Source organism: Garra rufa, chromosome 19, assembly GCF_049309525.1.
Source record: "Garra rufa chromosome 19, GarRuf1.0, whole genome shotgun sequence".
NCBI lineage: Eukaryota > Metazoa > Chordata > Actinopteri > Cypriniformes > Cyprinidae > Garra > Garra rufa.
The window spans coordinates 34616739-34632167 of record NC_133379.1 but is presented as its reverse complement, the minus strand read 5'-3'; the positions used below and the strand labels follow the sequence as shown (position 1 = coordinate 34632167).

General features: G+C 33.6%; 1 protein-coding gene across 1 annotated transcript in view; it reads right to left on the bottom strand.

The window, feature by feature from the left end:
* The window catches only part of ptpn13 (protein tyrosine phosphatase non-receptor type 13), an 82525-nt gene extending 67709 nt beyond the window's left edge, over positions 1 to 14816 (bottom strand). Inside the window, exons 1-3 of the mRNA XM_073824459.1 lie at positions 14634 to 14816; positions 11589 to 11682; positions 5028 to 5594 (exon numbers count right to left, since the gene is read on the bottom strand). Of these exons, the coding sequence (XP_073680560.1) occupies positions 5028 to 5594; positions 11589 to 11682; positions 14634 to 14816 (844 nt within the window). The remainder of the gene's footprint in view (positions 1 to 5027; positions 5595 to 11588; positions 11683 to 14633) is intronic.
* Between the last annotated feature and the right edge of the window lie 613 nt (positions 14817 to 15429).

The window sequence follows — 15429 nt, the reverse complement described above, 5'->3', positions numbered from 1 at the left end:
TATAAAATAAAGATAAATTAAATAAAATGCCAAAAAAAAAAAAAAAAATTGCATTTGCAATTGATTCCAATTAAAATATTTTGGTCATATTTAACGTAATATAAAAACATATTATATAATTAGGGTCTTTGCTGTGTGCCAAAACAAAAAATATGCAAATTTGCACCTTGATTCTAATTAAACCATTTCAGTCATATTTAGTGTAAAATAAAAAAAATAATAATATTACATAACTGAATATATAAGATTCTTGCTATGCCACAAAATTCTGAAAATATGAAATAAAATAAATTAAGCACAGAATTTTGCACTATGATTCTAATTTAAACATATCAGTCATATTTAAATTAAAATGAAAAGAACATTATTAAATGATTAAGGTTATGTGCAAAGATTCTTTAAAAAACAGGATTTTTCCTACCTTTTTTGCAGTAAAAGAGTTCAGTATAATTGAATCAAAGCTGCAAAAACCTAAAAATGCCCCCCTTATTACATCATACCCATGAGTACCTTCACATATTAATAAAGTTAATCAAAAGGTAGCCAATCAGGTCATTTACATAAGTCTTAAAGGTACAGTAATAAATAAGTTATTTAATTTCATGAGTCTAAGAGCGAATGGAGCACTCATGAGAAACTAAATTGATTTCTGGTTCAAAAAAAAAAAAACCTTGACTAACATTTTACGTTAAAAAAGCAAAAGCAGTGTAGAGTATTGACAGCCTCAGACAGAAAAGCTTAATGGATTCATGAGGAAAAAGCTGCATGGACTGGGAAGAGTATGTCTTTGGTTCTGAGCTGAAGCGTGGTAAAAATAGCAGCCAAACAGCTTGCAGGCTCAGTTCAGGGCCAGGTCGGATAGAAAAGCCTGAGCTTTATTATTATGAAGCAATGCACAGCTTCACACCATCGAGAAAATGTCCAGATGGAGGCCAGGCGAAGGATGTGTACATGAATGTGGCACATATGAAGAATTCAACAATCTCTTATGGAGACTGCAAGGCAGCAGTAAGAAGGAAGAGAGACAATATAGGAGCATAAATTACATTTTTTTTGTCATACTGTATTGAACACAGATTTTCAGTCAAGCAAACTGTCAGATAAAAAATTCCAGACCAAATATATGTCCTCAGTTAAGCAATGGAAAGTAATTTTAGTGGACAGTTCATTTAAATGTATATTATTACACACTAAATATATATACACTCAGTATATATAATATTCAGTTTAATAAAAAAGGGTAACTTAAATGCAATATTTTTTATTGAAGATAAAATCTTAAATCTGCCATTAAAAATGTATACAATTTTTTTTACGTTATATTAAAATAAAACAATTATAAACAAAACAATTTAGATCATTATTTAATTATTCAATAAGCTCTTCAAATCTAAAAAATATAACTTTAAGAAAAACAGTACTGTAATTACTAAAATAAAAATTTAGATAAGACTTTTGTAAATGACACGATAAAATTTTTTTTATTTTTTTTTAGATAATTTTGTAAAAAGAAACATTAATTCATTCAATTAAAACTAAATTAAATTAAAAACAAACAAAAACATTAAAAATGAACTAAAATAGAAAGTAAAATTAAAATATTGAAGTCATCCCCAAAGTTAATAAAATACAGTTAAGTAAAATAATTTAGATACTTCCTGAAAAAGTATTGTACTTACTAAATAAAATAAAAAAACTAAATAAAAGATAAATGCAATTCAATTAAAACTACCTTATATTAAACAATTAGCCAATTAAAAATAAACTAATCAAAAATAAATAAATTTAAATAAAATATAGATAATTTTGCATACTGTCTTAAAGTAAAATAAAAAATAAAATTACATTAAAGAAATCTAAATTAAATTAAATTACAAATAAAATAAAACATAAATAATAACATAGATCATTTTTTTAATAAGTTCTTAAAACGTACAAAATTTATGATTAAAAAAGTACTTTCATTACTAAAATAAAAAAATATATAATTAAATTAAATTAGATTAAATTGAAACTACATTAAATTAAATAACTCAATTAAAAATAAACTAAACAAAAAAGAAATTACATTAAACTAAAATTGATAATTTGCATACCATCTTAAAATAATAAAAAATTAATAAATAAATAAATAAATAAAAAAAATGTAATTAATAAAATTAAAATAAAAGACCATCCCCAAACATAAATACAAATAAAAATAAAATCATTTTGATACATTTTTTTGTCCTTAAAATATACAAAAAAATCTGTAATTACAAAAAATAAAAAAAATACTGTACTGGACTAAAAATAAAAAATAAAGAATATTTAGATAGGCACGTTTGTAAAAATTACTTAAATGTGCTAATTAAACTATGGCCTAATCCTGGTTAAGTGTAAGCCCTGTCTGTGAAATCAGGCCTAAATTAAAATTAAAACTAAATAAAACAAAAACAAAACAAAACAAAACAAAACATTTATGTCAGCCCCAAAGCTGCTTAGTCAGCTACTTTTTATCAGTAGCTAGCAGGGAACTTTTTCAAAAGGATAGCTTGACTGATGTTAAACTACTTCAAATGACTTTCCACAACACTGGGGAGCAGTGGAAAGTTTTGAATGAAAAGCTAGCGGAAAATGGCCAGCGAGAGCCAGAGAGAGTGAACGACCAAAAGAGAGAGAGTGAAAAGCTAGCATAAGTATGTGAGCTTTGAAGGCCCAGAATTATCCATCTCTCTAATTAGTTCCAGGAATCTGGAGCCCTCAGCCAGTCTGAGTCATAAAGAACCTGGCAACCCGCCGCACGCGCAAAAGCCACGCAAAACCCATTCATAACCCTCATTCACTCCCACCACACACAGACACCTCGGCTCTGCGTGCCGCGAGATGCGTGTCTTTTACTGCACAGGAACTCAAAGCATCAGAAGAGCCAAACATTCATTTGAAACACCCACACACACACACACACACACACACACACATGGTTGCTGCTGTATATCTAATAGTAACTGCATTCTAGTTATGAGTCACAATCAGTAGCTTTTAGAAATACACACTGTTAACCAGCCTGGTTAAACCTGTCACATCAACTGAAATTTAGCATTTGGCTTGAAGCCTGCAGAATGAAACACTTACTGCCACATGACCGAAACTGCTGCAATTAGTTTCTGTAACTTCGCGTGATGTCACCACTATGCCATGTTAAGTTACACACCATCCAGCAACACGGGGTTAAATGTTTCGCTGCAATCTTTTGATTACAAACAGCAATTACAATTACATCAACGCTAGTTTCAGGCAAACAGCACATTGAGCATCTGATTCATACTATACACATAAATGGCTGAAATCACCAGTTCCACTGTGACGACTAGCTTTGCACAACTCACAACAAACAAAGTCTTGTTGATAGAATGAGCTCGAGGAACAACTAATCCTGGATTTGGATTTTACAATCACAAAATCTCTGCTAATTTACACAACCACAGACATTGTTTGTATTTTCCTCAATGTGTTTTTCTGACATTAGAGTCAGTCTCATAAAGCATGACATAAAAATTGGATCATATTTAACCTGTAAATTACAAGATAAAAACATATGTATATAAATAAAATGAAGCCTACATGCAAACTACTGATCTGCAAGTTTATGGTTTGTAAAAAATTGTTTACGCTGCCCAAGCCTGCCAATATTTAATAAAATATACAGTAAACTGTAAAATACAATAATTTAAACTGTTTTTAAATAACTGAATATATTTTAAAATGTACAATCCTTCAGAAATGATTCTAATGTACATATATTTTGCTATTTTTTTTGTCCTCAATCAACACTGAGAACTTCTTTTGTAACGAAAATACATATTTTGCATAAAATTAAACCAATTCTAATATATTACTCATTTTGACATTTTTTCAGGACAATTAAGCATTTTTTTTCTTTGATTTTTGTTTATATTTTTGTGAAAACCCAATTTTTTTTTTCCACAAATGTTTTTGATGAATAGAGATCATTTATTTCTAATAGAAATCTTGTTATATTATAACAGTTTTTACTGGCACCTTTGATATTTGATGCATTTTAAAAGTTTTTAATTTTTTTTAAAGCACATTTTAAATAAAGTACATCTTAAAATTTTTAAAAATGTGTCATATGATTAATTAAATAAATAAAAATAGCAGTTTAGTAAAAAAAAATCAATTTTATATTATTATACTTATTATAAAAAACATTATAGATTATATATTAAATATTGTTTGTTTATATATTTTAGATGCATGCAGTTAGTAGGAAAAAATGCTTAATTGTCCTAACCAAAAAAAAAAATATCATTTAGTTTATGCAAAATATATATTTTGGTTTTAAAAAGTCTAATAATATTAATAGTGCTGTCAAATGATTAATCGTGATTAATCACATCCAAAATAAATGTTTTTGTTCAAATAATATACATATGTGTACTGTGTATATTTCTTATGTATATATAAATACACACACATACAGTTTATATTTAGAAAATATTTACATGTACGTACATATATATATTTTTATTCATATAATTAATATTATGTATACATATATTTAATATATAAACACAACATATTTTTATTAAATATATCCATGCATGTGTGTGTATTTATATATACACACAATAAATATACACAGTACACACATATATACATATTTGAACAAAAACTTTTATTTTTGGATGTGATTAATCACGATTAATCATTTGACAGCACTAAATATTAATAATAATAATTATTATTTATTTCTATATAATACTACTACTAATAATTATTATTATTATATATATCATTGTTTATGCAAAATACGCATTTCCTGAGATCCACATATCGTTTTTTGAAAATTTCAAATAAACAGTATTTGATTGTTTTACATGTGTAAAAAATGATGTTTTTCTGGCCATAATAATTTACAATGTGCAGACTTTAGTAAGAGTAAAAAAACAACAACAAAAATTTAAACAATCTCACTATTGTCACCACCTAAGAGAACATACAAGTAACTCAGCATCAGTACTCACCATCCATGGCCTGTTTGAGCGCTTGCAGTTTCTTATGCTTCTCTCTGATCCGGTCATAAGCGCTGTTGAACGCCGAGCCGACGGACTGACTTGAATGGTGATGGGCCTTCCTGACATCTAGGCTCCCAAAGTCTGTGTACCTGGAGTCCCTTGACTTTGAAGAGGTCTTGTGTCGACTGGCCGAGCGAGTGCTCAGGGCATTGCTACCCCTGCGGGCATCCTCCAGGGCCCCAAAGCGGAGCATATCCGGGTCAAGACAGGCCAGGTCTGCTGAGGAGGCCCAGCTTTTGTTTCTCTGGTGGGGCTGTGAACGCTGGTTCACATCAATGGGTCGACCACGCTGCTGCTGTTGTGGTTGTTGTTGTTGGCGTTGATGGTAGAGTTCGGCAGAGGATTCTGACCCAGCGTGGTATTCCGAAGGAGGGTACTGAGTAAGTCCTTCATCTGCTCGGACAAGGTCCTGGATGGGCAGAGAGCCCATAGAGCGGCTGAGTCCACGATTCAGGTTGGCCTGCTCCTGGGTTCGGGCTCTGTAGCGTTCCAGCACACGATGGGCGGCGCTACGGCCTAAGTAAGAGGAAAGAAAACATAAAAAAAGATTAAATGTACATGAACTTGCAAAAGTGGACTGCTTTGAAGGACATGAACTAAATGTAGGACCCTTGGTGACTTGCTGAGCATTTTTATTGCATCGCGTTTGTCAAGGCGAGATTAAATGGGCTCTAATTGGCTGAAAGAACAGAAGGAACAATGGTGGCCTTCTACAGGTTACGAGCTCTTCTAAAGCCTCTCTGATTTCACCCTGGGCTTCCAGCGACACGCTCGTTAGCCACGCCGATTCCAGCCCCGTCAATCAGGAAGACATGGATGTTCCAGATGGTTCTCTCTTAGGGCACTGTTTGAGCTTTGAATGGCTCAACAAGAGGCCTTTTCTCTCATGTTTCATAAAAAGCTTAGTATATCGACAAAGCTGGGGTGAGCTCAAGTGGTTAACGAAGAGAGGCATGCTAAAGTCATTACACACTGGCTTAGACACAAGAGCTGCACGATTCTGGATAAATTGAGAATCATGATCTTTTTATTTTTTTGTTTGTTTGTTTCAAATAGAGATCACAAATATATTTGAACTATATAAAAAAATATTTTTGAAAGAATGATTCAATGTCTCATTCATAAATACCTGAATCAGTGTTTTTAAACGAATTTCTTGAATAAATGATTCAATGACAAATATATTTGAATAATTAAAAAAAAATGTTTGAAATAATGATTCAATGACTCACTCATAAATACTTAAATCAGTGTTTTTGAACGAATCTCTTGAATTAATGTTTCAATGAAAAATATATTTGTATTAAAAAAAATGTTTAAAAGAATGAATCAATGACTCACTCATAAATACCTGAATCAGTGTTTTGAACAAATTACTTAAATGAATGATTCAATGACAAATATATTTGAATTATTCAAAAAAAAAAAAACATTTTGGAAAGAAGGATTTAATGACTCATTCATATATACCTGAATCAGCGTTTTTGAAATTTTCTTGAATGAATGATCCAACGAAAAAAACATTTGAATTATTAAAAAAAGAATGATTCAGTGACTCACTCATAAATACCTGAATCAGTGTTTTTAAACAAATGTCTTGAACAAATGATTCAATGGCAACATTTTTTTGATTCACTCATAAATAGCTAAATCAGCATTTTTTAAACAAATTTCTTGGATTTAATCGCATATATTTTTTTAATTACTCATTAATACCTAAATCAGCGATTTGGAACGAAACTCTTGAATGAATAACTCAATGACAAATACATTTTTGACTCACTCATAAATACCTGAATTAGCATTTTTTGACTGATTTCTTAAATGAATAATTCAATGACAAATACATTTGAAATATGTGACCCTGGACCACAAAACCAGTCTTAAGTCGCTGGGGTATATTTGTAGCAATAGCCAAAAATACATGGGTCAAAATTATTGATTTTTCTTTTATGCCAAAAATCATTAGGATAGTAAAGATTATGTTCCATGAAGATTTTTTTGTAAAATTCCTACTATAAATATATCAAAATGTAATTTTTGATTAGTAATATGCATTGTTAAGAACTTAATTTGGAGAACTTTAAAGGTGATTTTTTTGCACCCTCAGATTCCAGATTTTCCAATAGATGTATCTCGGCCAAATATTGTCCTATCCTAACAAACCATATATCAATAGAAAGCTTATCTGTTGAGCTTTCATATGATGTATACATCTCAGTTTTGTAAAATTTAACCTTATGACTGGTTTTGTGGTCCAGGGTCACATATGTAAAAACAATTGTCTGTAAGAATGATTCAATGACTCACTCATAAATACCTGAATCAGAGTTTTTAAACAAATCTCTTGAATAAATTATTCAATGACAAGTCCATTTAAATTATTTTAAAAATGTTTTAAAAGAATGATTCAATGACTCACTCAAAAACTAGAATCAGCATTTTTGAACAAATCTCTTCAATGAATGTTTCAATGACAAATACATTTTTGGACACTCTCATAAAGACCTGAATCAGCGTTTCTGAACGAATCTCTTGAATGAATGATTCAATGACAAATACATTTGGATTATTTTTAAAAAGTTTGTAAGATTGATACAATGACTTACTTACGAATACCTGGATCAGCATTTTTGAATGAATATCTTGAATGAATGATTCAATGACAAATACATTTGAATTTTATTTTATTTTTTAAAGTTATTATTTTTAAAAAAAATGATTTAATGACCCACTCACAAGAACCTGAATAAGCATTTTGAAACTAATCTTTTGTATTAATGATTCAATGACAAACATTTTTTGCCTCACTTAAATACCTAAATCTGCGTTTCTGGACGTCTCTCTTGAATGAATGATTCAATGACAAATACATTTGAATTGTTTAAAAAACATAGTTTGAAAGAATGATTCAATGACTCACTCATAAATACCTGAATCAGCAATTTTCAAAGAATCTATTGAACGATCGGGTAAGTCATTTGGCTGCTTTGAACATAATAAAAATGTATCATCCTTTGCATAAACATTAGGGCTCAATGTGTTGCCACAACAGCTTTGCTAATTGACCACCCTTAAACAGATGCAACATTGCTGTGCTAAAGTGCTGTGTATTTTTTCAAGCTAAGCAGGATTAGCATTGCTGCAGGGGCTTTTCTCCTGAAGGCTAGTGTGAGCACGTATACATTCAATTTGCGAAATGAGAACAATGGCACAGTCCGAGAGCACAGTTATTACTTTCCTGCTGAGGTTTCATGACATCTGTAAAGCCAAAAATAAACCAGTGTGGAGTGAGTCACCATCTAGGCTGGCTTGTTTTCTCACATCCTGACCCCGATGCGTGGCCAGAGACAACAGCATGAAAGCAAAACACCCTACAGAACACGCAGGAAAAAAGAAAAACCCTGGGAAATATCTATTACTGATCGATGCCATGCCTCAGTTACATAACCGTCCAGTTGTGTTTGTGCTGCAGCACCACTGAAACCACTGGGAAGATCTGGTCATATTTTCCAAAATGAAACACTCTGCTTTTGGTTTGTGGTGATGTGCTTGTCTAGATTTGGTTCAAACTCTTGTCTTTGCACAGAGAAGAGGATGAGAAGGAGTGAGAGACAGACAGAAGATAGATGGAGAGCGAAAGCAGTGAGGGAGTTGGAAAGTTGGGAGAGGAACAAAGAAGAAGGGGAGAGAAAAGATGACAAGAAAGGAGAAAAAAAGTTCTTTGTTTGGCACATCATTAAACTATAAAGCATATAAAGTCTGAAAGAGAGATGAGAAAAACAGACTGAGAGAGCGAAAGAGTAGGCCAAGAGATGTTAAGACTTAAAACTACTACAATAAAACTGCCTACTGCATACTACATTGTGTATACTACATAACATTTTAAAACGAAAGGAAAGGTCCTGTTTAAGTTACTTGCTGTATCTTTGTCAGTAATTGTGAAATTTGCAATGTAAATTTAGTTAAAAATTGCTTTAAAACAGCAAAAATGATTCTACACCATTTATAGTTGAAGTCAAAAGTTTACATACACCTTGCAGAATCTGCAAAATGTTAATTATTTTACCAAAATAAGAGGGATTTTTTTTATTTAGTACTGACCTGAGTAAGATATTTCACATAAAAGACATTTACATATAGTCCATGAGAGAAAATAATAGTTGCATTTATTAAAAAAAAGACCCTGTTCAAAAGTTTATATACAATTCTAATACTTTGTTTTTACCTGAATGATCCACAGCTGTGTTTATTGCTTAGTGATAGTTGTTCATGAGTCCCTTGTTTGTCCTGAACAGATAAACAGTCTGCTGTTCTTCAGAAAAATCCTTCAGGTCCCATAAATTCTTTGGTTTTCCAGCATTTTTGCAAATTTGAAAGATTTCTAACAATGACTGTATGATTTTGAGATCCATCTTTTCACACTGAGGACAACTGAGGGACTCATATGCAACTATTACAGAAGGTTCAAACGCTCACGGATGCTTTATGCTTCAAATTTTGAATTTGAAGATCAGGGTAAATTATTTTGTCTTCTGGGAAACAAGTATTTTCTGTGGCACAGTACTAAATGAAAGAAAATATGATATTTAGGCAAAAATAAGAAAATATTTACACATCTTTATGTTCAAAAGTTTTCACCCCAGGCTCTTAATGCATCGTATTTCCTTCTGAAGCATCAGTGAGCTTTTGAACCTTCTGTAATAGTTGCATACGAGTCTCTCAGTTGTCCTAAGTGTAAAAAATGGATCTCAAAATACAGTTATTGTTGGAAAGGGTTCAAATACACAAAAATGCTGAAAAAACAAAGAATCTGTGGGACCTGAAAGACTTTTTTGAAGAACAGCAGGCAGTTTAACTGTTCAGGACAAACAAGGGACTCATGAACAGCTATCACTAAACAAAAAAAGAAAGTATTAAGAATCAAGTGTATGAAAACTTTTGAACATGGTCATTTTTATGTCCTTGCCTGTTAATTTCTTTATATCTATATCTATCTATATATATATCTATATATCTATATATACCAGTGTTGTTTTTGACAACCATCTTAGATTTAGTCTTAGTCTTTTGGACTAAAATGCTTCTTAGTTTTAGTCAAATTTTAGTCACTTCTATATGTGATAGTTTTAGTCCAATTTTAGTCGACGAAAAGTCAAAAAGGTTTTAGTCTAGTTTTAGTCGACGAAAAGTCAAAAAGGTTTTAGTCTAGTTTTAGTCAAAAAAAGGGAAAAAAGTAGTCTTTTAACAAATTAATGTAGGTCAGTAAGTATTTTGCTGTTGGGTAGTGTCACTTATAAGTTCTGAAAATAGCAGATCTATAGTTCAACACAATGTGAGCTTCCGGATCGACTATTTTCACCAATAATTACAATAATGAAGGAATGTTTTAAAACATAAAAGACAAACAAGGATGGAATGCTAAAACGGCTTGCCATAATAGTATAGCAAAGAGTATTTAATGCTAAAACGGCTTGCCATAGCGTCAGATACTTTAAGTTTTAATTGGCATGCACAATAAGCATTTTATAAGCACATGTCATGCATTTTAAACGTCTGACGGACCACCCACTAACATTTTCGTCTATTCTCGTCTCGTCAACGAAAACTCACACACGTCTCGTCATGTTTTAGTCATCAACGAGCCATTTTTATCTCGTCATCGTCTCGTTATCGTCATGAAAAAAAGTGGCGTCAACGAAATGATTTCATCATCGTCGACGAAAACAACACTGATATATAAACACACACACACACACATACACTTTGCAGTATGCAATAAGCAGTATGCTATTTTTTATTTATTTTTTTAAATAGCATAAACTATCTGCTCATTGTGACGACATCATAAAATCTTTCCAGAACCACAAATTTACTCAAAAAACAAATACAAAAATTTCCACAAAATTCCCCAGAACTTTCTATCTGCAATCTTGGGTTTATCTGGAAACTTCTGCACCAATCTTAAACTTTCAGATTGGCACATCTATTGCTATTGCTGGCGCTGTTCTGGCTTGTCTCTTGTGGCAGGGAGGATCTTTCATCCTTCAGTTCTGATAAGCAGCAGCTCCTGAAGGGCCAAAGCCATGTCATGTCAGAACCAAACCCTGCTGTGTTTACATTCTGAATCACTTCCTCTTAACTGGATAAATGCTGTGTGATGAGTCAGCATGAAACACAGCACTTCACGGTATTAAACCAATCAGAGATTATTAGAAAGCGGAGAAAGCTGTGAGCTGTGATTACAATCAAAATATCAATTTATTAACAGCAACTCCACATGTGCGGTTGACGCAAAAGATGACTGGAAGATCAGGAGCGTGAGCGTGTATTGACATGCCTGTGTGTTTGGGTGTGCAAGTCAAGTGTGTGGGGAAGAAAGGAATATAGAAGTCGAAAGCAATGGCATGTTTAAAAACCTGAGGATGAAACTCTAGTTTCACTTTTGTACATAAGCAATAGATGCCTTATTTTACATAAGACATCTGGTGCGTGCCTGGTGTTTATTACCTGCTGGAAGGCCTTTTCCTCGCAGACGTTCACGAATCTCTTTGCTTCTTTCTGGAATTGACTCCCTTTCGCTTTGAGACAACAGACCGTCCAGCTAAATAAACAACATAAACAAAAATGAGAGACAAGAAGCGATCACTTACTTTAATCAAAGAAAGAAAGAAATTATCATACAGTCACACACTATCATTATATGATACATACATATATAACACTTCAATTCAACAGTGAAGCAGTAAATTAATTCAAAGTAACAGTAAAGATTACAAAAGACTTCTATTTCAAAAAATGCTGCTCTTTTGAAGCTAATTTACAATTGTATTCAAATCCTCAAACTGTATCAGTTTTCTCTCCACAAGCCACCCGAATTGTTTGAAAAAAAAAGTATTTAAAATAAAAAAAAAAAAAATTATATACATGGAAAAATCAGTAATTTACAAAATTTGGGGTTAAAAAATTAAATTGAGTTTCTTAAGGCCTTAGAGGGCCCAATCGAGGCTGCTAAACCAATTCAAAACACATTTTCAATAAAACTGTCAAGTTTTTCACTAAATCAGGGCTGCTGGAGGAGGAAGAAACAAACATAATGGAAGACACAAAACCCGAGAAAAACAATCTCAGGAGGGTTGCTCACAGGAGGAACAAACCCAAGCAGCCACTCACAGGACTAATCAACAGTAATTAGAAGATGGCATCCCTACTGGACCACTTCACATTTACCTCCCCAGTGTGCAAAAAAGGCACACGGAGCAGAAAATAAGAGCAGAAACACGTCTGTTCCTGGCAATATGCTCTTTCTGTGTCGCTGTGCAATTAAACTACTGGGGAGTGTGCACCTGAGGAGCAGGATGTGACATGAAACACAAGAAAACAAGCACAGGAAAGACTGTTAACTACCTTTTTAATTAAAAGCTGTTTTATAGGGCTGGACTGTGCAGGCAATTCAGTTAATAGGAACAGCATGTTCACACATATTGTTAGTGGGGAATCATTAGTGCTTGAATGTGATCAACTACCCAAATTAGAGGAAGGATTCGAGAACCGAAAATAAAATAAAATAAAATAAATATTTAAGAAAAAAAAGTATATCTAAGTATATAAAGTGAGGGGAAAAAATATTTGATCCCCTGCTGATTTTGTATGTTTGCCCACTGACAAAGAAATGATCAGTCTACAATTTTATTGGTAGGTTTATTTGAACATTGAGAGACAGAATAACAAAAAAAAATCCAGAAGATATTTCAAAAAAGTTATAAATTGATTTGCATTTTGATGAGTGAAATAAGTATTTGATCCCCTATGAATCAGCAAGATTTCTGGCTCCCAGGTGTTTTTTTATACAGGTAACAAGCTGAGATTAGCAGCACTCTCTTTAAAGGAGAACTCCGGTGTGATTTTGACCTGAAGTGTATTGAATCATGATACCGAGTGTGAACGTACCTTGCATATCTCATCTCGGTTTGTGTCCAGCTGTCCGAAATCTGGGGTCAGTTAGCCGATGCTCACAACAGGTTGTCAGTGAGAGTCAACAGGGCATCGGAATAGCCATGTAAATAAATCACTGTTTTATGCCATTTACGAGGCACAAAGTAGCGCCACACTTCATTGGTAGACTTCCAAGGGCCCTGACATTTAAAACGAGACATTGAGAACTCAGAAAAAGCACCGGTAATTTATTTACAAGAAGATTTATACAGACAATACCTGGGAAAGAAAATCCGGTCGCCGCCATCCTGAACTTAGTCACGATAAGTCGAGTGTCGAGCACCAAGGAATTTATCAGGTTATCAACGTATCAGGTTGTAGTTTCCTTCGTGCTCGACACTCGACTTATCGTGACTACATTTAAGATGGTGGCGACCGGTCTGTTCCTGGTGGAAAATGTCTGTATAAATCTACTTGTAAATAAACTACCGGTGCTTTTTCTGAGTTCTCAATGTCTCGTTTTAAATGTCAGGGCCCTTGGAAGTCTACCAATGAAGTGTGGAGCTACTTTGTGCCTCGTAAATGGCGTAAAACAGTGATTTATTTACATGGCTATTCCGATGCCCTGTTGACTCTCACTGACAACCTGTTGTGAGCATCGGCTAACTGACCCCAGATTTCGGACAGCTGGACACAAACCGAGATGAGATATGCAAGGTACGTTCACACTCGGTATCATGATTCAATACACTTCAGGTCAAAATCACACCGGAGTTCTCCTTTAAGGGAGTGCTCCTAATATCAGCTTGTTGCCTGTATAAAAGACACATGTCCACAGAAGCAATCAATCAATCAGATTCCAAAATATGGAAATATGCTTTGGGGGTGTTTTCTGCTAAAGGAACAGGACAACTGCACCGCATCAAAGGGGCGATGGACGGGCCATGTACCATCAAATCTTGGATAAGAACCTCCTTCCCATTGAACATGGATCGTGGATGGGTATTCCAGCATGACAATGACCCAAAACACACAGCCAAGGCAACAAAGGAGTGGCTCAAGAAGAAGCACATTAAGGTCCTGGAGTGGCCTAGCCAGTCTCCAGACCTTAATGCCATAGAGTGGAGCGAGATGAAGGTTTGAGTTGCCAAACGTCAGCCTCGAAACCTTAATGACTTAGAGAGGATCTGCAAAGAGGAGTGGGACATGGGACCGTCCTGAGATGTGTGCAAACCTGGAGGCCAACTACAAGAAACGTCTGACCTCTGGGATTGCCAACAAGGGTTTTGCCACCAAGTACTAAGTCATGTTTTGCAAAATACTTATTTCACTCATTTAAATGCAAATCAATTTATAACTTTTTTTTAAATACGTCTCTCAGTGTTCAAATAAACCTACCATTAAAAATATAAACTGATAATTTCAGCAGGGATTTAAATCATTTTTCCCTCACTGTACTGTATTCTTAAACTCAGATTTGAATTCTTTTGGCAACTCACTGATTCACTGAATGAGTCAAAGTAATTCTTTATTTAGTTGCTGAAGTCATTACTTCTTATATTCGTAACTTTAAAATGAATCAAAATTGTTGAAACAATAACAAAACACATAGACTCATACCTGAGAGAGACTGCCAAGAACAAGTCTCACCAGCCTCCTGACGTATGAAAATGAAGGGTCACAGTTGGAGTTACGAATATGAGCGCTGCAAGTATCCAGAGCCGACCGTACGGACAGTCGGCTGAGCGTGGAGTCGTCACACATGCTGAGCAGGACGCTGTTCAGATGTTCTCCAAGTTTCATTGGCTGAAACACACATGTAGAAGTCAGTGAAAGACACAAGAACTTGCGGAATTGTCAAAGACTGACATGAAAGAGAAGAAATTGTTGAATAAAGTTGTTCTTTTTCTTTTCTTTGTGCACAAAAAGTACTCGTAGCTTTATCAAATTAAGGTCCACTGATGTCACATGGACTCTTTAATGATGTCCTTACTACCTTTCTGGGCCTTGAACGTGTCAGTTGTTTTGCGGCCTATGGAGGGTCAGAACGCTCTCGGATCTCATCAAAAATCTTACTTTGTGTTCTAAAGATGAGCGAAGGTGTTACGGATTTGGAACGACTTGAGAATGACTAATTCATGACAGAATTTTCATTTTTGGGTGAACTATCCCTTTAATGATCTTGCAATGGTACAACAGAATGACACAGTGGAGACTCGATTTTTAAAGAAGCGGAAAATACATATTGCATACACATATTAGGTTAAAATATCTTATTTAATTTTATTTTAACCATTCTAAATCAATCTTTTTGACATTAACCCCCGGCTTCACAGACAAGGCTTAAGCCTAGTCCTAGACTAAAATGTAAGTCTAAGCTGTTTCAACTGAAACAAAATTGCAATGATTGATCTTA